General features: G+C 44.7%; 2 protein-coding genes across 3 annotated transcripts; both read left to right on the top strand.

The window, feature by feature from the left end:
- Positions 1-93: 93 nt before the first annotated feature.
- Positions 94-24,391, top strand: LOC100909998 (zinc finger protein 2-like). Of its 2 annotated transcripts, XM_039106561.2 has the most exons (7): positions 94-170; positions 3,205-3,275; positions 3,698-3,824; positions 5,659-5,772; positions 6,243-7,213; positions 11,096-11,103; positions 20,786-24,391. In XM_039106561.2, exons 2-7 carry the CDS (start codon positions 3,243-3,245, stop codon positions 21,645-21,647), a joined length of 2,115 nt encoding a protein of 704 aa, XP_038962489.1. In that variant the 5' UTR covers positions 94-170; positions 3,205-3,242; the 3' UTR covers positions 21,648-24,391. The 2 variants fall into 2 exon arrangements, with proteins under 2 accessions (XP_038962489.1, NP_001406477.1); NM_001419548.1 differs by lacking the exons at positions 11,096-11,103; positions 20,786-24,391 and having other exon boundaries at positions 110-170; positions 6,243-8,766.
- Positions 12,729-24,391, top strand: Znf892 (zinc finger protein 892). Its single transcript, XM_063285314.1, has 2 exons — positions 12,729-12,938; positions 20,437-24,391. Exon 2 carries the CDS (start codon positions 20,460-20,462, stop codon positions 21,645-21,647), a length of 1,188 nt encoding a protein of 395 aa, XP_063141384.1. The 5' UTR covers positions 12,729-12,938; positions 20,437-20,459; the 3' UTR covers positions 21,648-24,391.
- Positions 24,392-24,471: the final 80 nt, after the last annotated feature.

The raw sequence follows: 24,471 nt of genomic DNA, 5'->3' as shown, positions 1-24,471 counted from the left end.
TTTACGCGTCATCTTACGGCGCGCTGACTGTCCACACCTCTGGGAAATGTAGTCCATGCAAAGGCAGCACATTGATTGGAGCTCAGAAGCTGAAGATCTTCGCGCAGGCGCACTGCCTTCCCGACCAGAGGTGGTGAGGTGTTCGCAGGTTCCCAGCACTCTTGCCGAAGGTGAGGGTTGCGGGTCTAGGTCTTCGAGAAGCCGAGTGGACGCGGTGGCGGAGAAACGGGGGACTCTGGGGACTTGGGGAAGGGTTAGTGGGCGTGGCCTGCGTGCACGGAGAGTCTTCTCTTCTGGTGTGTGTCGGTTTCGTGGGGAACCCGCACGGTTACCAGTGTCCTTGTAGGGTACGTCCACTGTGTGTCAGAATCCTGTACTTTCAAGTTAGAGGTCCCGGTCTTCCTTTCGTTCCTTCTTTTCATGATGAGTGCTTCGAGAATGTGAATGCTACCGACCCTGGATCTAGGAGCATCCATTCCATTCTCACCCAGTCCCCTAGAAAACGTCTCACGTTGCGTCTTTCAGCGCTTCGCCCAGAGTTTGCGCCGGAATGTCCTGACATGAGCATAGGGTCCTGGAGAACACCGAATTCTAGGTGAAGAAAACCCCAAAGGAAATTGCACATGGCTTTAGGCAGTTTTGAGATGATATTGACTGGAGTGCACTGTAAAGGAATAGTGGGAAAAAAATAAGGGTGAAGGGACTATATTGAGGTCAAACAAGACCCACAGTATCGGGGTAAGACCCATCAAGCAGGCTATTTTTGAGTCTCAAATGAGGTAAACATAAACAAAATTTTAGGAAACAATTCTCGAGGTTAACATTCTGACCACCATAAAGTCGAACTGGCACAACTTAGTTCCAACCACCAGTAACCATCAGATGTCTAGAAGTCCATGCGATGACGTTGTCTGTTACATTGAAGTTGTTTGTGGTTTACCAGTGATCTTTTCCCTAGTGGGTTTTTTTTTTGTTTTGTTTTGTTTTTTACATTGGAGATACGGTCTTATTTTGTAGCCTGGCCTGGTGGTAAGCCTCAGCCTTCCAAGTGTGAGCATTACAGGTGTATGTCACCATACTTCTGTTCCATGAAATTTCAGTCATGCGCATCAAGCTTCCCAAAATGCTGGGATGTGTTGCAGGTAAAGATGTGCTTAGCTTTATGGCTATCTTTCAATGAAAGTAAATTATAACAGAATTAAAAGCTTCCAGGCAGGCTTTTCCCAGTTCTACCTCAGCCTTTTACAAAGCCCGAATCTCTTAATTGCTGTGAAATAGTACCTCTCTTATCGATGTATGAAAATGGAAAGGAATTATCTTTATAAAAAGCACTCAGCATAGAGGCTCACGAGAGCAAGCACTCAACAATACTAGTTGTGGTGGTGTTTGATAGCGCTCCACCGTGTGTCTAGCCTCTAGACAATAAATTATTTACTCAAGCTGTCCGTCAGAGACGCTTAGGAGAGTCCCGATTTTAGTTGCATTATTTAAATAGGATGGTATGTGTAATGGGCTTAGGAAGCTGGCTGGCAGACAACCTTCAATCAAGATGCTGCGTTGGTGATGGTTAATTAAAAGCTTTGTGACTATTCTTCTCTTAAATAAATTCCAGAAGAGAATTGGCCAGCCTGAGAATGTCTGTGTTTGAAGGCTCTTATTACTCGTCCCAATCCTAAAGTACATATCTAATGACGACACAACTATGCTGTAATCACCCTCACCCAAAGCACCTTTTGATGTACTTTGACCTCTGCTGGTTTCTCTGGGTTCACGTTCTCCCCAGGGTTGCTCACTGACTTTCTGCTATCTAATTTCAGTAGTAACCCTCGATGTGTTAGAGATCTGCCTCTTGTTTATTCAAGACTTGAGGTCTTCCCTGCCTACGATGTTGCTCCTCCCTCACATCAAAACTGTAGATCCCAGTTGTGCCAAGAAAGCTGCTGCATTTCTGCCTCAACCCTTCCTGCCTGGGCTAAGTCAGGGCTGAGACCGCAAGCGTGCACCGTCACACCCAGCCAGTCTTTAGTTAGACTCTTCATCGTGAGAGGGTGAGATCCAGTTAGCTGACCTAAGCAAAGGGAGGTTGAAGAGGGTAAGAGTCTTCTGGAAATCCAAGAGTAAGTAGAGTTGCAACTGGAGCTCACTTACCTCATCTGGAAGCACCCGTGAGCACCAGCACAAATGGAGCCACACCATTGGTACTGTCTCCCGGGGATTCTGCTCCTCTGGTCCCCGTGCCTACTCAGTAGCTGCTTATAGCTTTTTTGACTCATCTCCTGCATATTGTCCCGACAATTTAAAATTCATGTTCACAAAGGATGTCATCTTTTCACACCAGATCATATCTGTCATAGTTTTTGCTGCCTGAATGCAAACTTAGGCACACTTGGGAAGAATCTCAACGGAGTCGCCTCCATCCGTCTGTTAGCATGTTTATGTGGGACATCTTCTGAATTGCCAATTGGTACAGGAAGGACAAGTCCACTGTGGATAATGTCACTCCTGGGAAGTAGGCCTGGGCTATATAAGTAGCTGAGCAAGCCAGTAAGCAGTCCTCCTACATGGTCTCTGTTTCAGTTTCTGCCTCCATGTTCCCCTGAGGCTTCCCTTGCTAATGTAACCTGTGAGCCATGTGAACCTGCTCTTCCCTGAGTTGCTTTTGGTCAGTGTTTCGTCAGAGCAAGAGAAAGCAGACCAGGAAGTTCCCAGTTACTCACTCACTGCCCAGCTGTGCTATGCTCAGTCTGGTTCAGGAAGTGAGGTGAACAGTCTTACAGTGTCAAAGATGGATGCTTCATTAGCGGGAGCTGTAAATGGAGTGCTACTCTGAGGAGGTTACGGTGCTTGTTTGTCTTGTCCATATAGTTGTTTCTAAGGTCCCTTATGGTTTTTTTCCCTCAGTAAACCTTCAGGGCGATATTAAAGGTGAATATGTAAATATAGGACTCTCACTGTGTTCTGGCTCCTGGAGACAGAACTCTGCCCTGAAGATCACGGTAAAGCAGACAGTGTGCTGTGGCTTCAACATCCACAGCTTCTGCTGTAACTCCGGAATGAGCGTGGCGCGCTCTCGGCCTTGCCCTGTTTGCTGTCTGTGAGGAGATGGGATGAAGGTGCCACAGGCTCACTGATAGCTGGAGGGGCCTTGCCACATGGGTCATTCTCATATCTTTTCTCCCCCACCCCCGACTTTTTCCTCCCTAGGACTCTTGTCCTTCTCTACCAGAGAAGCATAGGAGGGAATGGCTGCCGTGTCTCCACCTACCAGATGTCAGGTGAGGTGGGCTTCTTTTGTTTCCGAGATACTGTTATTAGTTGACAAAATATAGTCACTTTCTTTATCCTGAGTGTCTTCCTTCATAACCCTCCATTCCTAGCCCAGTGAAAGGTTCCAAAGTAGGATGGCCTTCAGTTCCTTGAGCTGTACTTACTAGCCTATCCCCAAGTACAAAATGGGTGTAGCTGATAGAACAGGTCACCTGGAGGATTCTACGATCAGTGGTTCTGTCTTCGTTGTCTCTTTGGTGCAGCCAGTAATAGACTGAGAGTCAGCCCCCATTCATCAAAGAGTGCCGGGTTAGGCTGCAGGATGTGGTGCATGCTGTAGATCATTCAGAGTCAGACCATGTCTCAAGAAAAACAAAATGGACAACAAGAAAGAAAAGGGTTGTAAAGGGGAGTATGGTTGTATTTTCAGGCATCGGTGACGTTTGAAGATGTGGCTGTGACCTTCACAGATGACGAGTGGAAGCGTCTGGTACCCATGCAGAGAGCACTCTACAAGACCGTGATGCTGGAGAACTATGAGAGCATCATCTCTCTGGGTGAGGAGGCTTCCTGTGAGGAGTCAGAACTTGTCCCAAAAGAGCCAAAGGAGATGGCTTTAGATGCATAGCTGGTGAACCCAGGCCTGGACAGATGGGCTGCCCTGGTGTTAACAGCACTGGGTAACCACAGGCCTCCTGGTTGAGCAACTGGCTTCCACGGAAGAGAAGACAGTCTAGAGAATAGAGCAGAGTATGTATTGTATGTGTGGGTCTGGCTGCCTGAGGCAACAAGTAAAATCATTAATCTGTCCAGGTCTTCCCATGGTATGCCAACAGGTAATGTCCTCAGTTCCATGTGGTAGAACAAGGATCCATCTTGGTAAGAGATACTGATTCCTTTGTGGAAGCCAGAGGAAGAAGCTACAAAGACGCGAAAAGGAGAAAGGTTGTCAGAGACGTGCTTGATTTTTGAACATTTGTTTTAATGACAATCTTAGATACCTATAAATGTCACTTTGTAATTATACTTGTGACAAGGGGGAAATGAAGAGCTGTTGTTGATGTCACCTGTTAGTGAAGTAAAGTCCCCATAAGTAATAAGGAACTCTCAGAAGTCTCCAGAATAAGAGTCTGAAGCTATGCACAGTGGTTTGTACCTGTAGTCTTGGCCACTCTAGAAGCAGTACACCAATGTAGAAATAAGCTAAAACGGCAGATAATAGTCAAATTCACATTGCAAGTTTATATTAAGCAAATATTGGGCTGAGGGTTGGCATTGAGGAACATCCTGAGCTTTAGTGAGTGAAATATCAGACAGCATGGAATCCCTGGGGTAGAGACCAGAAGTGCCAGGAAGGAATGAGAATGGCCAGTCTTTCAGAGAAGAACCAGCACGCAGCAGACAGGCACTTCTCAGGCAGAGGGAGAAAGTACCTGTCTCCCAGGGCAGAACTCTGTGCACGGGGAACTCGGATGTTTCCAGGCATGGGATCTAACTTTGTTTATATTGCTATGGATATGATTGCTTCTGGAGAATGAGCCAGGGAATGTAATAGGATTGCCAATTTGTACAGCTCAGGGGGCACATTTACCACAGTATTGTATAGCTATTAAAACATTGTAGAAAATCTGTGCTAATTAAAATTAATATTTTAAATTTGTTACATGAAAAGATCTTCAGTTGACAAGTCAGTAGTATTTCATTATCCAGTTTTTTGAAGTTCTCATAACATTTAATTTTTTCTTTATTTATTTGGGGGAACATACATGTGCCCCAGCATGTGTGTGTGAAGGTCAGAGGACAACTCTCGGGACTTGCTTCTTTGCTTTTACCATGTGGGCTCTAGGGAGCCAGCCCAGTTTAGCAGACTTGGTGAACCCAATAAGCCATCTCACCAGCCCCATTATCCAGTCGTTAACAGAATCACATGTAAGGTCTTTCCACGTGAACATGAAATGAAGGAAGGAAAAAGTTTTCTTTTACTTGTACAGAACTCTAATTTTCCTACTGTGAACACAAGTGACTTGTTTCAATAAAAGCATTATACTAAATCTGAACAAACAAAATTGAGTCACTCCCTCAGCTTTTTTAGTCAAGATGATTTTTTTTTTTTAATACTTACCTCTTGAGCCAAGGTCCTCTATCCTGCCAGCGCCAGTGGAAAACTTTCATTTGCTGCCTGTGAACTGAGGTGGTTTTTGTGGACAGTGCCCTGATGCCTGACCTTTGTTCCCTTCAAGAGCCCCAGTCCTGACCTTCCCTCAGGCTTTTTGGTCTGGTCTCTGCATTTCTGGAAGTGTTTAGACTTAGAGGCCAGGTTTAAGTTTCGGAATGGTAAGACATCTTCATCTTCATCACAGCAGCCTCCTGTCTCTTTTCCTTCATGAGCAGGGCTTCCCGTTCCTCGACCTGATGTGATTCTTCAGTTCAAGAGAAGGGGCGAATCCTGGATGCAGGGTCTTCATGGATCTGAGGAGAAAGCATGGCCAGAGAGTGTCTCTCTAGGTAAGCAGGTTTGAACAGGATGGGTAGTATTGTGTTTGCTTCTGTTGTCTGGGTTGGAGGAGTGAAAGGGGTCACCTTTGCTCAAGTGCAGGTTGTCTGTGTGCATGGTCGTTTCCTGTCACTCATTGGTTCTCTTTCCTCTTCTACACGGGCAAGTGTTATTTACCTGTATTCATCAACTTGTTTCTCAGAACTGTGACCTTGCCTATGTACACTTCTGAAATTTTTATTGGTCACCCAGCTCTCTGCTCAGCCTACCCTAATAAGCTCTTGGCCCTGCTCCAGGGCCATTCTCCTGTATCCTGAGAAGGCTGCTGTCAAATTCCTTCCCAGGCTCCTCCTTCATTCCTGCGCCTTTGGCTTGAGCTGTGCCATGACCAGGCATTACCTCAGTGTCTGTCATAGCATCTCTCTCCTCTGTCATGTCGCCTAGTCCAGAGAAGAAACTGCATCTGTCTTCTTTGTTGCAGACTTGGAAACTAACTCTGAGATCCTAGATGCTTCAGAAGGCACACTGAGAGAAATCTATAGAAGGCAAAGTTCTCTATGCCCTAAACGTGAAATCCAAACTCTAACAGGTGAGTTGGAACTAGAGAAGGAAAGTCCCAAAGCAAAGACTTGCAAAAAGTCCTTTCCCTTGGATAAAAGCTTGCAGCAAAGGTCAACTCCATCCAAGAAAACCCTCGCTAAACACCAAGACCAGGAATGCAGTGAGTGTGGGAAGACCTTCTTTGACCATTCGTCCCTCATCCGCCACCAGAGGACTCACACTGGAGAGAAGCCATATGACTGTCCTGAGTGTGGGAAGGCCTTCAGCCACAGGAGCAGTCTCAGTAGACATCTAATGTTCCACACTGGAGAGAGCCCATATGAGTGCAGTGCGTGTGGCAAAGCCTTCTTTGACCGATCATCCCTAACTGTGCATCAGCGGATTCACACAGGGGAGAAGCCTTTTAAATGCAACGAGTGTGGCAAAGCCTTCTTTGACCGCTCATCCCTCACTCGCCACCAGAGAATCCATACTGGAGAGAGTCCCTATGAATGCCAGCAGTGTGGGAAAGCCTTCAGCCAGAAGAGCATTCTCACCCGCCACCTGCTGACCCACACTGGCAGGAAGCCTTACGAATGCAGTGACTGTGGGAAAGCGTTCTATGGGGTCACCTCCCTAAACAGACACCAAAAGGTGCACACGGGGGAGCCCCGCTATCAGTGCAGTGAGTGTGGCAAAGCTTTCTTTGACCGCTCTTCTCTTACACAACACCAGAAGATACACACTGGGGACAAGCCGTATGAGTGCAGTGAGTGTGGGAAAGCCTTCAGCCAGAGGTGCCGGCTCACAAGGCACCAGAGAGTCCACACCGGGGAGAAGCCCTTCGAGTGCAGTGTGTGCGGCAAAGAGTTCAGCTCCAAGTCCTCAGTTATCCAACATCAGAGGCGCTACGCCAAACAAGGGATAGACTGAACAGGGGAAGCCACGAGCTAGACAGCGGGCTTTCCTACAATCGTGGAAGGTTTCCCTGTCATCTACAGATCCAGCATTTGTTCATTCTGCCAACTCTGGCCATTGTCTTCTGCCCGACCTCTGCTCCAGCGTAGAGTGCAGAAACTAAACCATGAGTCTCCACACTCAAAATCCTGCACAGAGGCTGGGCGTGGCTCGGTGATAGCTATTGCCCAGCGTGCATGAGGAGCTGCAGTCTGATCCCAAGCACTGCAAAAGAAAGTTGGAGATGGTCAGACATCAGGACAGATGTTAGGAGAGGAATCTGCAGACACAGTGAGAACAGGCCTGTCATCACTGCGCTCTAAATAGCTGCAGGCTCTTACAGTAGAGAATGTCACAGTTATGGGAGAATACCATTTTCTCCAGCAGTTTCTATAGCCCTTAGCCCTTCTGAAGCTTTCTGCCACAAAGACCTTGTTCTCTTGTGCCCCAGTATTCAGCCCTCCTAGGACTAGTGGTAGTGGTAGCACTTACTAAGCACTTAGTTGAGGCAAACTCTCAGCGATGAATTGTAAAAGGGCTAGATTGGCTGATCCTCTCAGTAAATCTGTGAAATGGGTCCCTTTGCTGTCTGGATTTCACAGAGGAGCACACTGAAGTTTAAAGAGATTAATATAGTCTGGGGGACACAAGGTGAAGCCACGTGTCTTAGTTACTTTTCTATTGCTGTCAGAGACATGATGGCCAAGGCAACTTAGAAAGCATTTTACAGGGCTTGCTTACGGTTCCAGGGGATGGTCTGTGACCATCATGGAAGGAGCTTGGTGACAGGCAGGCACAGTGCCAGAACAGTAGCTGCGAACTCATATCTGATCCATAAGCAGTGGGCCAAGAGATCAGGAGAGAAAGACTGGTCTTAGCACTCTGGTCCAGGCAAGGGCTTTTGAAACTTCAGAGCCCATCCCCGGTGACACACCTCCCCCAACAAAGCCACACCTAATCCTTTCTAAACATTCCATCATTTAGGAACCAAACATTCAATTAAGTATATGAGCCTGTTCTCATTCAAACACCACATTCCACTCAAGGACGTGATCACCTCGGATCCTCACACTGTGAAGTAGACCTTTCTGTTGTCTGAATTTCACAGATGAGTTCACTGAAGTTTAGAGAGATTAAGTAAAATACCCTGCGTGACACAAGGTGACACTTAGGTCTTCAGTATGGGTCTGCCTTCAGTATTTCTACTATAGATTATGCTCTTAGATTTTGTCTTATAATTGTTCTTAGATGAGTTGTAAGCACTCGGAGGTGTGATTTAATAAGCCTCTGTCTTACAGCGTGCCTTGCAAATATTAGGTTATCAATTATCTAACGAATACCAAAGTTTCTGATTCAAAACCTGCTCGGGTCCACCTCCTTTCTCTCTGAATTTTCACAGTCCAGACTCTTAACATACTAGTCATCACTTCCAAGTTCTCTTCCTTCCTTCTTTCCTCATCGCTCATGGCACAGTAACAAGCCTAAATAAACAGAGACCTGTGACCCTCTTCCGGTGTGTGTAAGTGTCCATTCGATCTGTACTGTTTGGGCCCGGCACATCACCATGAATAAGGAAGGGAACGCTAAAGGCTATTTTTATCAGCTAGGTGCCATTCTGATCACTTCTACTTGAGCCAGAAGCCACACCTGAAGGCTAGGTACAGAGACAGGTGCCTTGATATTTGAATGACACTAGAAACCACTATCAATTGCACACAAATTAGCTCAGTCTTTCTACATGACCCCTTTCTACCCGTTATTCCAGACCTAAAGTAGCTCTCTATTGAATGAAATATCTCTGGGTATTTAAAATCTTCATTAATGCACTCCACCATCACCAAACTTTAGATCCTGAGTATCCAAATGCATCTATTTCCTTGGGGAAGCCCTGTATTTTATTGTATTAATGGTCAGGTATGAGACAACCTTGACTTTGGGAGTGTGTATTCCCTTTTTGCAGGGTAAGACCTGGAAACGGGCTTGTGTATTCCAGTAGATGAAGGCAGGTTTCTCTTAGAACTGAGAGGAAATTAAACTGTGGAACAGTCCTCTCCCATGCTTCTAAACATAAACTCATTTTGGTCTCTCATGAAGCCAAAGAGTGTCAGGGAATCCATTTTTGTGAGTATTTTATATAATAAACAGCTTGAAGAAAAATGTCACAGGATCTGTGTATAATACCTAGTGTTATGTCAAGTAAAAAATAAAGGGGACAATTGACACATGTCTGTTGATTGCCTCTGAGTTTAAGTCTTCAAAATAAACTCAGTGTCAAGTATTGTATTTGTCTAAGACACTGCCATCATCAGTGAAATGAGCCTGGGCAAATCCAGACTTCGAAAAGACTCTTAGGAAAAGTGACTGAAAACAGTGGGGAGGCCAATGCGTAGCTTCCTTTTGGAAAAGTGATCTGCACTGTTGCACAGCAATCTCTGTGTAGCCTAGACTATGGGTCAGTGAGTATACAGCCTGTGATCACTTGCTGTGCAGACCCCTGGTTTTTCCTTTTTTCTTTCCCCTTACAGCCTACAGCTACCTACCTCTGATATCCAAAGACAACTTTTTTTTTTTTTTTGGTCTTTTTTTTTTTTTCGGAGCTGGGGACCGAACCCAGGGCCTTGTGCTTCCTAGGCAAGCGCTCTACCACTGAGCTAAATCCCCAGCCCCCAAAGACAACTTTTACATATGACTTCCCAGTGTGGCTGTGCCAAAACTGAATGTAGTTTTCCTTCCTGCTATTACATTTGTTTGTTTGTTTGTTTGTTTGAGAAAGTGGCCAGGCCTGGTTTATTGAGATTTTCCCACTATCTGGCTAGACTCCCTCTGAGCTAAGTGATAATGCTTTCATTCCTGTTTCATTGATCTGCCACGTTTATTTGCATGAACCCTGACAACTTGTCTGTGGTCCAGCCAGCATGGAGAAGGACACAGGACATTCTCCCAAGCAGCACATTTGTTTTCAGCCCACTGGCAGGAGGTCAAGTGTTGAGAAAAGGAGTGTTTACCCAAGAAGCTTTAGGTCTACTTAAAATTTAGGCACTATATTGGAGAAAGGACAATCTGACATTGTGGCTTTTTCCTGGAGACCTGTGTAGATCAAATTTTCTCTTCTGTAAATACAAACGGATGTTCAAACTGACTAGTTTCCTATGGGAAGATAAGTGAGAATACACCAGCTGACAAGTCACAAGTCTACAGAATCCCAGAGCTCATGTAGGTAGTCTGACTCATAGTTCAGGGGACAACGTTACAAACTACCATGCATAAAAAGACAGATTAGAGTCCTTGACTAGCCAGTGACCAAGAGCAGGCTTCAGTCTCCAAAGAACTCTTAGCACTGAAGCTTGGGAAAAGAGTATTTATTAGGCAAAACCCACAATGATAGCATTGTCAGGTATGGGTCACAGGAACCTGGTAACATTTGTTTTGGTAGAACACATCAGTTGTTTGGGTTATACAGCTGGGCTATGGTCCAGGTCTTAGATGCGGAATAGTCTTGACTACATTGATGCATTCAGAGACTCACCATGACCATAAATAAATTTTAATAGCAACAGGTGTTTTGTTTTAGACAATGGTGCCCAATATGGGGCCAGGACTGCACCTGAGAACACTCCCAAGACATAGCACCTGGCTATATCAGCCCTGGGCTTATAAAGGCAAACCCCACAGGATTACATGCATTTTGTCTATGTGTAGACAGGGTCTAATTTTAACACATATATCTTGCAATTGTCCTAGTTATTTTTCTGAGTAGAATAAGCAAGTTCAATTACAAAACCCAAAATAGCAGTCTCATGATCCACTATCTTGATAGAACAGTAAATTTAAGAATAGTCCAATGAGTGGGAAAAAGGGAAGTAGGCTGCTGGGGTACAGCCTGTATAAGTTAGGGATTTAATGTATTAGAGGCACTCTCTTTTGCTTTTTTGGTCTCTCAAGCACAGAAGGTAATAAACTTTAAATGTATGGTTAAGCATCACATTGATAGGCAAAAGTGACAGCTCGTGGGGGAAAGGCTGGAAAATGCCTGAGCACAAAATGGAGTCAGGGTATGATCAGGACAAGGAGGTGTTGCCTTGGCCACTCCAAAATGGTTAATAGTAGTATCTGTTCAGTAACACTTGTTGGAACCTGGCCATTTCTGAATTGAGGTAGTTTGTAGAGTTGAAAATCCATATTTCCTTACTCAGAACAGCCTTACTCAGATGGCACAAGCATCTTTAATCATTTCATATAAATCAGGGTAAGTCTCTGTTCCAGTTATAACAGGCCTGTCACTGAGATAAGCTAAATAAGCCTTCTCTGTCTCCACTTCCTTTGATTTCATTTTGGTAGTCATTAATTTGGGGAGAAGTAGACCGCCCCAAATTTATCATTACCTTGGTTCCTCTCATATGCCTCTGAACATAAGCCTCTATACATACGCCTTGCAATCACCTGCTAAGATGGTCTTTGTTGGCCATAGCTTCTACTTTCCAAATAAATTTCCCCCTATGCCCCCCCACCAATATACACACACAACCATTCTCAAATTACTAGCTCTTTCAAGCAGGGGCAACTGAAATTATCAACATGACCTTGTTACTGACAACTATATTAACTAAGCCAACTAAAAGTTTTGAGTCCTTCTATTGATGGCCAGACCAAGAGGAAGCCTGTATCTCTGAAAAGTCTCTTGGTGTCCAAGCTCAGGGGTATATGTTTTAAAAGACAACCACGACTACATCAGAGCTACATTACTGAGGGAATCCAGGTGACCTAGTAATATCTGCTTTCTTTGTAAAGCTCAGCAGTATTTTCAGACATTACAAAACACATCCAGGCCATGGTCAGGACAGTTCCCAAACCATTGCCAAGGTGGATATGGCTATTGGGGGTGGGGGTGGGAGGGGTGGGGTGGGCTGAGAAGTGTCTAGGCTGACACAAAGTTGGGACAAGATGGCCTTACCTTAGTCATTTCACAGCAGGTACCAGTTTCCAGTAACAAGTTTAATGAAAGTGGAAGCTGGAACAGGACCCAGTGAATAAAAGTACCTGCTACCAAACTGGACTCATATGTTAGAGGGTCAACCTACTCTAGCAAGTTGTCTTCTGACCGCTATAGGCGTTTTGTGTCATACATCCAAATAAATAAACAAAAACAAACAGATGTAACTTTAAAATAAAAATATAAGTGAAAGCTTGGTCCAGGCAAACAACCCTATAGGGATTCCCTCTTAAAGAGGAAAAATGGAAAGCTTGCATGGGTAAGGTTCATGATCCTTCGGGATACTGTAATCCAGAGCGGAGGTCCCACGGCACGCGGTACACAATGCCTGCATCAAAGTACTGGCAGCAATAGGAGAGCCACGTGCATCCATCGTGGGAAAATGAGAGGCTTTAGCCCTCACGCAGGGATAGTAGAAGGCGCCGCGAGGTCCTCTGGGAAGCAGTGTGAGAAGCCGAGGTGCGATATGCAGAGGATTCTGGGAGTTGTAGTTCGGTTGAGCAGCTCGCTGTAGCCCCTCGGCCCAAAGTCTGAGTACCTTTCTAGGCGGTGAGAAGGCTTAGCCTGGAGGGTTGAACCTAGACCCCTCGGAGTTTGCTGAGCTCAGTGAAGAACCTGGATGCACCCGAGCAGTGCCCTCACGTCCTTCCCCCTGGAGGTGAGGCAGTCTCCGTGGAGCCCCGGTCCGAGGTGAGGCTCTTCCAGCGAAGTGAGCTTTTTGCTTTCTGCTTCTGGGTCCCACATTGAGATTTTTGATAAAAAGCCGTCAGTGGACAGTCCTCCTAAAACCCATTGCTTTGACAATTTAGCTTCTGACACTGAGTTGCCTTTGTCCCCGTGAGAACTCCTTTAAGAAAGAGAATAACCCATTTTGACAGATAGGAAAGGAAAGCAGGGATTTGAAGTCTCAGATTTTATTTAGAATCCGGTTTGTTTGGGTTTTGGGTTTTAATTGCTTTCAATTTTTAAATGCTTTAGATGTTTTCTCATAAAACCTATCACTGCTCTGAGAAAGCAGGTATTGTATTTGAAAGACCAGTGGTCAAAAGAGTAAAACCAATTTCGGCTTCATTCATCCCTTGAGCCTGGAGTAGAACAGAGGCAAATCGTTAATAGAAGCACGGATCTATGTACAGAGAGATCTGTGTTGTTCTGACTGAGCAGAAGAAAAGAAGTATGCATTTGTATAATGTATTCAGGTTCTCACAGAAGAATTCTTCTGTAGTGTAACTGCAGAGGTGTCCAGGAAGAACCTGAGGTAGAAATGCATATCAGCTATCCTGTATCAGGGATGTTATGGAATTGTTCCGTGTTAACTTTAAGACAAGGTAGCTAGTGGCTGGCGGCTGGACTAATTGTAATGGCTCCTGGCATCCACTTCTAGACTCACTTTCTGAGGACTCAGGCCCTCCCAGTGCTGGAAAACCTAAAGAAAATGGCATAGCCATTTTTTTTTTTACTGACTCCTAGGGCCCAGATAAGTCTATATTTCTTTTTTTCTCTGCATGGTTATGTTTTCTTCTATTCTTAAACTTGCTCTGCCCTGTGTCCTAGACCACTGGGGCCATCCTGAGAGACCCATGAGTGGTGAGCCTCACAGGAAATGGTCCACACTTAGACAGAACTTTTCTTCCCAGCGATGCTTCTTTTTTTTTTTTTCTTTTCTCCATCTTTATTAAATTGGTTATTACTTATTTACCTTTCAATTGTTATTACCTTTCCTGGTTTCCAAGCAAACATCCCCCTAACCTCTCCCTCTCCCCTTCTATATGGGTGTTCCCCTCCCCATCCTCCACCCCTTACCGCCCTCCCCCCAACAATCACGTTCACTGGGGGTTCAGTCTTGGCAGGACCAAGGGCTTCCCCTTCCACTGGTGCTCTTACTAGGCTACTCATTGCTACCTATGCAGTTGGAGCCCAGGGTCAGTCCATGTATAGTCTTTGGGTAGTGGCTTAGTCCCTGGAAGCTCTGGTTGGTTGGCATTGTTGTTCATATGGGGTCTCAAGCCCCTTCAAGCTCTTTCAGTCTTTTCTCTGATTCCTTCAACGGGGGTCCCATTCTCAGTTCAGTGGCTTCCAGCGATGCTTCTTGGCCACTGTTGTACTGAACGTGTTCTAGCCATTCAGCGCTATAAATGGCCTTGTGAGATGCAAAGGACTAACAGCCACAGGCCCTGTCTCGTGGCGTTTGCTGAAGCAGAAGATACATAAACCAGACAGATGAAGGGACACATTCATAAACATGTGTTTTAAATACAGAAATGATTGTCTCTGCCAAGTTACTAATGACCCTGGAAGAGTGTCCGTCAACTAGACTATTTGAAAAGGGTTTAAGATTTTAAAAAGTTCACTTTGAAAGGCCAAGGAGGGTAGTAGGTAGTTGGAAAGCAGAATGCAGGGATGTTCCAAGAGAGGAGCTTTGGTTGGAGGGGAAGGTGTGTGTAAGTGATTGGAGAGGCCGAGGAGTCTGTGTCACTGTGGTGGGAGTTAAAGGCTAAGGAGGAGATGTTACAGCCAGACCACAGGAAATCTGTACTGGGTCTTTAGTCACATAGACCATGGTCACATAAGCCATGAGGGCCATATCGGGGTTTCCAGAGGCCCAACAAGTTGAAACATGCCACAGCTGAGGGAAAGGAATCAGTAAAGGTGTCTCTGTGGGCTCTCGAAGACTAGCGGGTCTTTTGTATAGGTTCTGGCACAGCTGTCCATATCATACCTAGCTTTTAGGAAACATCAAACCAGGTATATAGTTGCTGATGGTAGACAGGATAAAATTCCTGATCAGAAGGGGAGGGAGGGGGAGAGAGAGAAAGAGAGAGAGAGAGAGAGAGAGAGAGAGAGAGAGAGAGAGATGAGGGCTATGCCTTCAAAGGACCTGGGTTGGGTTCCCAGCATCCACGCGGCAGCCCACGTCTTTGTCTCTAACTCCAGTTCCAGATATGACACCCTTTCCTGACCTCCTCAGGCACCAGGTCATACGGGGTGCACATACATACATGCAGTCAAAATACTTACACATAAAATAAAAATAAATTTTAAAATGACCAATGAGACAGTTCTTCATTGGTCATTCTTTCTATCCAGATGACTTAAAAGGACAAAGAACAGGTCTGAGGAGCACAGCTATGACAGAGGGTCTTCGTATTAAAAAGGATGCCAGGGTCATTTCATCTGCTCTTTCTGTCACCATCTACTGTCACTTTGGGTCTTTCTGGTGGGTCTCTGGCAGGAGGCCACTGGTAAGCTTGGTGCCTTTTCAGGAATCTTTCTTGGCAAGACTTTATAGTAAGCAGCAAGCAGGTTGTGAGTGTGTAAGCATCTAATTGGAAAGTTACTACGGCCTTTAACATAACTGGCTGGTGCTGGGTGTCATATCATAAACTTAATTTCTACTTCCCTCTGTATTGGTGGCTGTTAGGCAGGGGTGGGCTTGTAACCTGGAGACAGTGGTCTTGTTGGGGATTAACCTAGAGATTAGAGCTAGTCTCTGGGTTTTTTGGGGAGCAACTTGAAAACTAATACTACGTACCCACCTGTTAGTTTACCTGAATTCAAACTTAGGTCAGGTTCTCTAAAATGGAATCAAACTTAAAAGATTTGGCCTTTCAACAGCAGTAGTAACCCTAACTAGGACCAAGCCCACATGAGCTTCTCCACCCTCTTCTGAGCACTGTTGAAGAAATCCAGAACAGGCCCCTCCTCCCTCTCCCTTTCTCCTCCCCTTCTCCCCACTCTGCCAAATTTTCCCTAAAGACCAGAACACCGTCAGTACACTCCTTACCTTTTTCTTCCTTGTGAGCAGGGCTTCCAATTGCCTAACGTGACGTGATCTCTCAGTTGGAAGATAGGGTAGAATTAGAGAGGGATATCTCGAAAGCAGCCAGTCCAGGCGAGTGACTCTTGGGGACAGTGGGAATATAACTCAGATGGTCACGTAAGTGCTCACAGACGAGCTATTGCCCATGGATTGCCTCTACCCATGGAAATGGCCACCTAGAGACCCGGTCTCTCCTGTGCTGCCTTCCAGCCCTGTGGAGATGATTTGATATAAAGCCAGAATCAATCACATCAGATACTATGAAAAGTATGATGGGTATTTTAATATTTCTAGTTCTTGGGGTTGGGGATTTAGCTCAGTGGTAGAGCGCTTGCCTAGCAAGCGCAAGGCCCTGGGTTCGGTCCCCAGCTCTGAAAAAAAAAATTCTAGTTCTTGCTTCACAGGGGTCTCCGCAAACATCACGGCCTGCAGAGTGTCTGTCTGTGAGAGATAAGAAGGCAGTCTGGTTCAACACAATTCAGTACCTAGTTTGTTTACTCAAACTTCAGGATTTGTCTGTTGGTTCAAATTTCTAGACTCTGACCCTGAGTAATTATTTTAGGCATATTTAAGCAAAGCACAGTTGGGTGAATTTTTTTTCTTGGTGATAATTAACTCAGTCCTGTGTGTAAAATAAAGCTAAAAGACATGACTACATCAAAACTCTTGTAAAATACCTGTGACATCATGCATGAAGATGGGTTCTGTAGACTGACTGAGAAGAACAAGCTAATACTTAGGGTCTGGGAGAGGCTCTGATGTGGTGTCAGCCACACGGAGAGTGCAAAGGACACCGGGCTATGCTCCCAGCTTTCTGGGTGAAAAACAGGCTATACATCTCTCCTTTTGAAGAGATGATCCTGTACATTTAGCATTCCTGGCTTCCCTAATGCTTATGCATGAGCACAGGGGCCTCTGTGCCCCTACACTGCTTGACTGGTTTTTACATAATATTTTATATTCACAGCATAATGCTTTTTTTTCCCCATCTTAGTCCACTGACTTGTTTTGTTTTGTTTGATTTCTGTGTGTTCTCTATTCAAGCAGAAGCAGCATGGTATAATGCTTTTCTACCCTCAGGGTAGATTTGAAATCGGTCTCCTGGGTTCAAAGCTGGTCTTAGTTACTCATTATTTCTGTGGGTTACCCTCTTTTGTGAGTCAGGGTTCTCATCTGTAAAACAATATAGCTCTTAGGTCAAATATAATAGTTTAGGAAAATGTTTAGAACACCACCTTCCTATATACTAAGCAAATGAATGCTATTGTCTACTGGTATTTTTTTAATGATGTCATGGACGTTTTAAAATGTCATTTTCTTAAAATGTCAAAATGAATCATTGCAACAGATTACCAGCAAATTATACTTCTCTGGTCTTACTTAATCCTTGTGTAACTGAAGAAGCATCATTTTGCAGGTTCTTTGCTAGCTCTTCCAACTACATCTTCCCATCTTCCTCTAAGGTCATCATAGTCTGTGTGCCTAAACTTTTTCACTTCTCTTGAATCCTTAACAGAAAGCAGGCGCGTCTCAGTATCCTCCATGAATCGTGTGCTCTCTACTGATACTTAGAGCATCAATTCTTCATCCCCTTAGCTGGACATCCATTTGCTTTTTGATATTTCTCTACCTATTTGTCCTTGAAAATTCCAGGTTCTTTGTTGAGTGTGGTGTGCAATTTATAACATTTAGAGATGTGGCTGAATATTAAATAGCATTAATTAGTATTAATCTGTATTAGTGTGTTTTGGGTTGGTATATATGTTCAAGGACAGGCACTTTCTGTTTGTGTTGGTATCTATGTTTCCGTCTGTTTTGTGTTGGTATATGTGTTCAAGGACAGGTACTTTTTTTTTTTTTTTGGTTTTTTTTTTTTTTCGGAGCTGGGGACCGAACCCAGGGCCTTGCGCTTCCTAGGTAAGCGCTCTACCACTGAGCTAAATCCCCAGCCCCGGACAGGTACTTTTTAAGAAAAGAAATTGCTTTAGACAGTTCTGGAGAATGAAAAGGTTTGTGTCACATGTTAATGGCCCTGGTAAGAGCTTCTTTAACTACATGGCAGAAAAACAGAATGGGGAATTGTCACTTGCAGAAGGGACCAAGTATATAGGGCAGTCCAATTTTATAAAAGCCCCTTCCTGCAAGAATTAATTCACTCCTCAAAACACCCTTCCAGCAGTATTGGCCCCTTTACCTAATACATCTTATGAGTCCTCATTTCTTTCTTTTTTTTAAAGATGTATTTATTATTCTTTTTTTTTTTTTTTTTTTTTTTTTTCGGAGCTGGGGACTGAACCCAGGGCCTTGCGCTTGCTAGGCAAGTGCTCTACCACTGAGCTAAATCCCCAACCCCAGATGTATTTATTATATATAAGTATGCTGTAGCTGTCTTCAGACACCAGAAGAAGGCATCAGATCTCATTACAGATGGTTGTGAGCCACCATGTGGTTTCTGGGATTTGAACTCAGGACCTCTGGAAGAGCAGTCGGTGCTCTTAACCACTGAGCCTTCTCTCCAGCCCATGAGTCCTCATTTCTTAAAGATTCTACCTCCCTAACACTGCTGCACTCTTTACTGACTTAGTACATGACCCCTTGGGCCACATTCAAACTGTATCCAAATGATAACACCTTGGAAGCCTGGAAGGATTTAAAACTACTTTTGGCAACGAAACTTTCCCCTTGAAGTCTACCAGTACATCAGGATTCTGACACAGGTACCTTGACACATCAGGAACCAATCTGGGCAAATGGAACCTGCACACACTGTTCTTTTTCTTAAAAAAAAAAAAAAAAGTGATTCTGTTTCGTTCTGTGTAGGCATACATTTTTTGCAACCTACTTTTAATTAGGGTTCAAGTCCTCCTCTTGCCCACCACTCAGCAGAGGTAGTATAAGAGAAAAGCTATTAGGATATGGGAGAAGTGGACCTGTTCAGCAGTAGTCCTTTGGGGGCGAGCTTAATCTTTGGCAGCAGTTCAGTCCTGTAGCAAACACCAAATACAGTTCAGCAGCTGCAGACCAGTCCTCTAGGCTGGTAGACACCAGGCACGAACCAGCAGCTACACTCGAGTCCTTTCAGCAAGCAGAGTTCAGGCAGCTGTAGTTCAATCCTGAAGAAACCGCCAGGCTCACCAACTAGCCTAAGGCACGACTGCAGAGGCAGCAAGCTGCCACAGGAACCTCACAAACAGTTCTTGGGTGAGTTTCTCTCGATGGCAGCATTACCACAAGTTGAGCTCAACCACACTATGTAAGGCAAACCAATACACGTGTGTGTTTAGTGAAGAATGCCGAGGCTCAGTGCTTGTCTGCCCACATTTATACGTCTTCATCACGGGTCCTTTCACGTGTCTGCCATATCCAAACATCCTTTCACCTGCGTCTGCTTCAGGAAAACAGTCCTTCACGTTTGCTTTAGCAAGACACCTTCTCACCCGTGTGCCCCAGCGAATCGTCATTTGACATAACTGACTTTCCAAAGACCTAGAAGTGTCCACTTCAGTTCTGTGTTTTTTTTTCTGGCTGGGAGTGATAGTAAGCAGACAGAGATTGTCATGTTTTCTTTCTTTTTTTTTTTGTTTTTGTTTGTGTGTTTGGATTCTTGGGTTTTTTTGGTTGTTTTTTGTTTTTGTTTTTTTGAGACAGGATTTCTCTCTGTATAGCCTTGTGTTGTCCTGAACTCACTCTATAGACCAGGCTGGCCTTGAACTCAGAGATTCACCTGCCTCTGCCTCCCAAGTGCTGGGATTAAAGGCATGTGCTACCATGCCCAGTCATGTGTTTTTAACTCCTAAGCTTTCTAATAATTTGAGTTAATAGATACATATAACATTGAATTCTAGCTTCTAGAATTTTCATCTTGTTTTGAAACAGTAGCAGCCAATTTGTACGCATGAATGTGTGTGTGTGTGTGTGTGTGTGTGTGTGTGTGTGTGTGTGTAAGAGATTATTTAGTTACAGTTAGGACATTATTGAGAGCATGGGAAAAAGTTATAGCAAGAAGGAAAGTTAAAGATGGCCTTCCTTCAGGTACTCAGTGAAAGCACAGTGACTAAGTCCCAAGAGGCTGCTTTTCTGGTCCCATCCTTGTGTTCCACAGACCCTTAAGTCAGCACTGAGAGGCTCCGTTCTGTTACTGTTCTTCACTTCCTACCTCGCTGACTAAAGCAGTGTTGCCCGACTGCTCACCCTTTTTTGCAGCATCTTTTCTCAGTCCACCATCTTGTTTTTCATGTCCTCCCAACAGTACAAGACTCTTTTTGAGAGTTATGAAATATATGTGTTTTCTGCAAATATTTTCACCTGTTTTATTATTCTCTAGTGTAAATGTTATTTTTCTCTGTGTATGTAATCTATTTCTTTCAGAGTGGGAGACAATACTAGAAGGCATGAAGCTAACTCCAGAGAAGCACTTTTCTGAAGAGGACTCATCCCCTGGAGCGTTACTGGAGAGTTTTCCAGCGGAAAGGGCCAGGGGCTGTGAAGACTCTGTGGAAAATCGGTGGGGAAACCATGAGAAACATCCAGGACGAGAGCTGGTCCCTCAGAAGAGACTTTCTGTGGAGAGAGGCTATCAAAGTGATAAATTTAGAAGGAATTTTAGTCAGTGGTCACTACTTGTTCAACACCAGGGAGAGAAACTTCGTAATTGTGGTTCGCTTATGAATTTTACAAATTCAGAAATTATTAAACAAGAGAAAATGTGTGCAGGGAGGAAACCTTGGCAATGTAATGAGTGCGGGAAAGCGTTCAGTTACTACTCAGCCTTCCTCCTGCATCAGAGAACTCACACGGGAGAAAAGCCCTATGAGTGTAATGAATGTGGGAAGGCATTTAGCCAGAGCATACACCTTACCCTGCACCAGAGGATTCACACTGGAGAGAAGCCCTATGAGTGTCTCGACTGTGGGAAGGCCTTCAGTCACCGCTCAGCCCTCATTAGGCATCACATCATTCACACTGGAGAGAAGCCCTATGAGTGTAACGAATGCGGCAAGGCCTTCAATCAGAGCTCGTACCTCACTCAACATCAGCGAATTCATACGGGAGAGAAACCTTACGAGTGTCACGAGTGTGGGAAGGCCTTCAGCCAAAGCACGTTTCTCACCCAGCATCAGGTCATTCACACTGGAGAGAAGCCCTACAAGTGTAAGGAATGTGGCAGAGCTTTTAGTGACCGCTCGGGCCTTATTCAGCACCAGAGAACTCACACTGGGGAGAGGCCTTATGAGTGCAGTGAATGTGGGAAAGCCTTTGGGTACTGTTCAGCCCTGACACAGCACCAGAGGACTCACACTGGGGAGAAGCCCTATAAATGCGGTGACTGTGCCAAAGCCTTCGGCGACCGCTCAGCCCTTATTCGGCACCAGAGAACACACACTGGAGAGAAGCCTTATAAATGCAAGGACTGTGGAAAGGCTTTCAGCCAGAGCTCATCTCTTACAAAACACCAGAAAACTCACACTGGAGAAAGACCCTATAAGTGTAAAGAATGTGGAAAAGCGTTTAGCCAGAGTTCATCTCTTTCTCAACATCAGAAAACTCATGCTGGAGGGAAAAGCAAGGCAAATGTATAAGCCTTTAGTGAGTATTTAGTCTGTGGCCAACAAAAGAGAATCCATACTGGATAAGCATATTATATCCCAAGGATATTTTTGTTTGTTTGGTTGGTTTTGAGCGTTTATCATATGTTATGAGGGCTACAAAGAAATTTCAGACTGTTACTTTAAAAGTTATTGAAATACTGCTGGTGTGAGATATAACTCATTAGACTGTGGAAGGAGGTTTTGCATTTTAAAAATATTTCCTTAATGGAAAACAGAAATTCGCTTCCAGCATCGTAGTGTGTATGTACACTGCCAAGTCTGTGAGGGAGTGGGATGTAGCATTGTGGAGAGAACACGTTACCTGGGGTATGGAGTCTCTTAGTGATGGGGAGATGAAGTCTAAGGAAATACATGGCATGTTAGGGGTAGATAGAAAAGATTGAGAAGTCACGATGAATTTGCCCAGGGTCAGAAATGGTAGAACAGTTGTCCTTAAGTCCAAGAACACTAAGGAAGTAGACAGAAAGGACAGGGGAAAGAGTTGAGGTGTGACCCCAGGAAGTGTTGGTTGCAGTGACTTAACAGCTGCTGTGTTTCGAAGCTCATGTGAGGGCAGCTTTGCCCTAAGCTGAGCAACACTGGCATGGGGGCTTCCGCACTTCTTGTCCTTCTGTCTTGCTTAGTAAGATGTATACTGGGAGTCATTTTAATCCCAAGGCTGAAGACTTAGGGCTTAGTCAGTTTTCAAAAGAGACCTTTGATATGTTCAGTGTGTTCTAAACAGAGCTACCCAAGAATACTTATTTATAAAGATTTACCTCAGTTGTAAGTGGTTTGTACCTTGAATTTTTTTTTATGCTGCAGAAACTGTAACTGTAGGTCTGCACTGACGCTGCCTTGGTTGTGAGAGCCTTGGCTGAGAAGCTTGCCCTGAGAAGCTTGCCCTTCTCCATTAGACTCTTGGGGTAGTGCCAGGTGACTGCGTGTATACACTTGTGACGGAAAGTTTGAAGGTTAGTACGGGAAACATTACGCTGTGTCCTGGCGTGGATTTCCATGAGTGGATATCTTTCTGCAGTTGTTGAGCTGCTTCAGTCCATAGGTTTATATCCTTTGTCAAGGTTGAAGAATTTTCAGCCTGATACCATTTCTTCAAAATGCATTTTTATCCCAGTACCCTGCCTGGTGTCCATTTCTGATTTGAGTGGCAGAATCATTAGCTCTGATTTATAGTTTCACAGGTTTTTAAGACTGTTCACTTTTTTTTTTTTCGGGGCTGGGGACCGAACCCAGGACCTTGCGCTTCCTAGGTAAGTGCTCTACCACTGAGCCAAATCCCCAGCCCCGACTGTTCACTTTTTAAGTTCATTTTTTTTTATTAGTCTTCTGTATCTGCTGAGACAGAATCTCTTAGATGACCTAAGGAAAGTGTCTCCCAGAGTCCTGGAGCTTGAGGAATCATCTGACTTCATTTCCTGACAGGCTTCTTTTCCTGAGTCACAGACATCTGCTTCCCTTTTTGGTGTTCCATGGATCTTATGTAGTATGTAGTCCAGGCTGGCTTCAAATACTCATGCAGCTGAAGAAGTCCTTGAATTCCTCATCCTCTTGCACCTCCTGTCCAACTGCTGGAGTGCACCACCTTCTTGGTGACTTATGACTGGCTTCTTGATGTGTCTTCACACAGACTATCGTTGGTTTGTGTGTGGGGTGAGAGAATGCCTCTCTCGTTGTTATCGATCCCTTTGGACTAGAATCCTATTCTTACCACCTCACTTAGCCTTAATTACCTCTGGAAAGTCCTCTTTCCAAATTCAGTTTGCACTAGGAGCCAGGCCTTCAGTACACATGTTTAAGAAGACACAATTTATTCCCTGTCATGCTGCTCTTGCTGCTTCCCACCAAATGCATGTCCATGCATGGCATGCACTCACTCTGCTTCGGCAGCTCCCAAAGTGTAGCCTTCCAGCCCAAGCTGTAAAGTCTAAAGTCCAGAGTTTGGTCTTCCACCTGAATCAGATATGGCTAAGATGTTTGATTATCTGACCTAAGCTGTGGACCTGTGAAACCGAGTAAGTTATACAGTTCTATAATACTATGGTAGGACAGAATCCCTGCACCAAAAGATAGAAATGCCAGTGAAGGAATGGATGACGGATGCCAAGCAAGTTCAAAACGTAGAGAATTCCACTAGATTGTGAGATATGAGAATAATCCCTTTTGGTTTGATTGACAGCCTGTGGACCTGTTGGTGAGGCAATCCTTCCCCTATGGCTCTTCCAGATAATTCCATCCCTGGCCTTGGCTTTCAGGTTTAAGTTTAAGGCCATCTTCCCTGTTGAAACCAAGCTGAACAAGTTGACTTTGCCCATGAGCTGTACCCATCACTGTATTAGCCCATGAGCTGTACCCATCACTGTATTAGCCCATGAGCTATGCTCATCACTGTATTAACCCATGAGCCATGCCCATCACTGTATTAGCCCGTGAACTGTGCCCATCACTGTATTAGCCCATGAGCTGTGCCCATCACTGTATTAGCCCATGAGCTGTGCCCATTACTGTATTAGCCCATGAGCTGTGCCCATCACTGTATTATCCCGTGAGCTGTGCCCATCACTGTATTAGCCCATGAGCTGTGCCCATCACTGTATTAGCCCATGAGCTGTGCCCATCACTGTATTAGCCCATGAGCTGTGCCCATTACTGTATTAGCCCATGAGCTGTGCCTATCATCTTAATCAAATGGTTGTTCAAACATAGCGTTAGTGTGGTCTTTCTAATAAACTTCCTCAAAGTCCCCCTTTTGAGTAGACTTTTTCCATATCTTTGGATTCTCTTTCCTTCTTGATTA

The sequence above is a fragment of the Rattus norvegicus genome, chromosome 3 (assembly GCF_036323735.1).
Source record: "Rattus norvegicus strain BN/NHsdMcwi chromosome 3, GRCr8, whole genome shotgun sequence".
In the NCBI taxonomy this organism is placed as follows: domain Eukaryota; kingdom Metazoa; phylum Chordata; class Mammalia; order Rodentia; family Muridae; genus Rattus; species Rattus norvegicus.
This window is presented reverse-complemented; position numbering and strand designations above follow the sequence as displayed.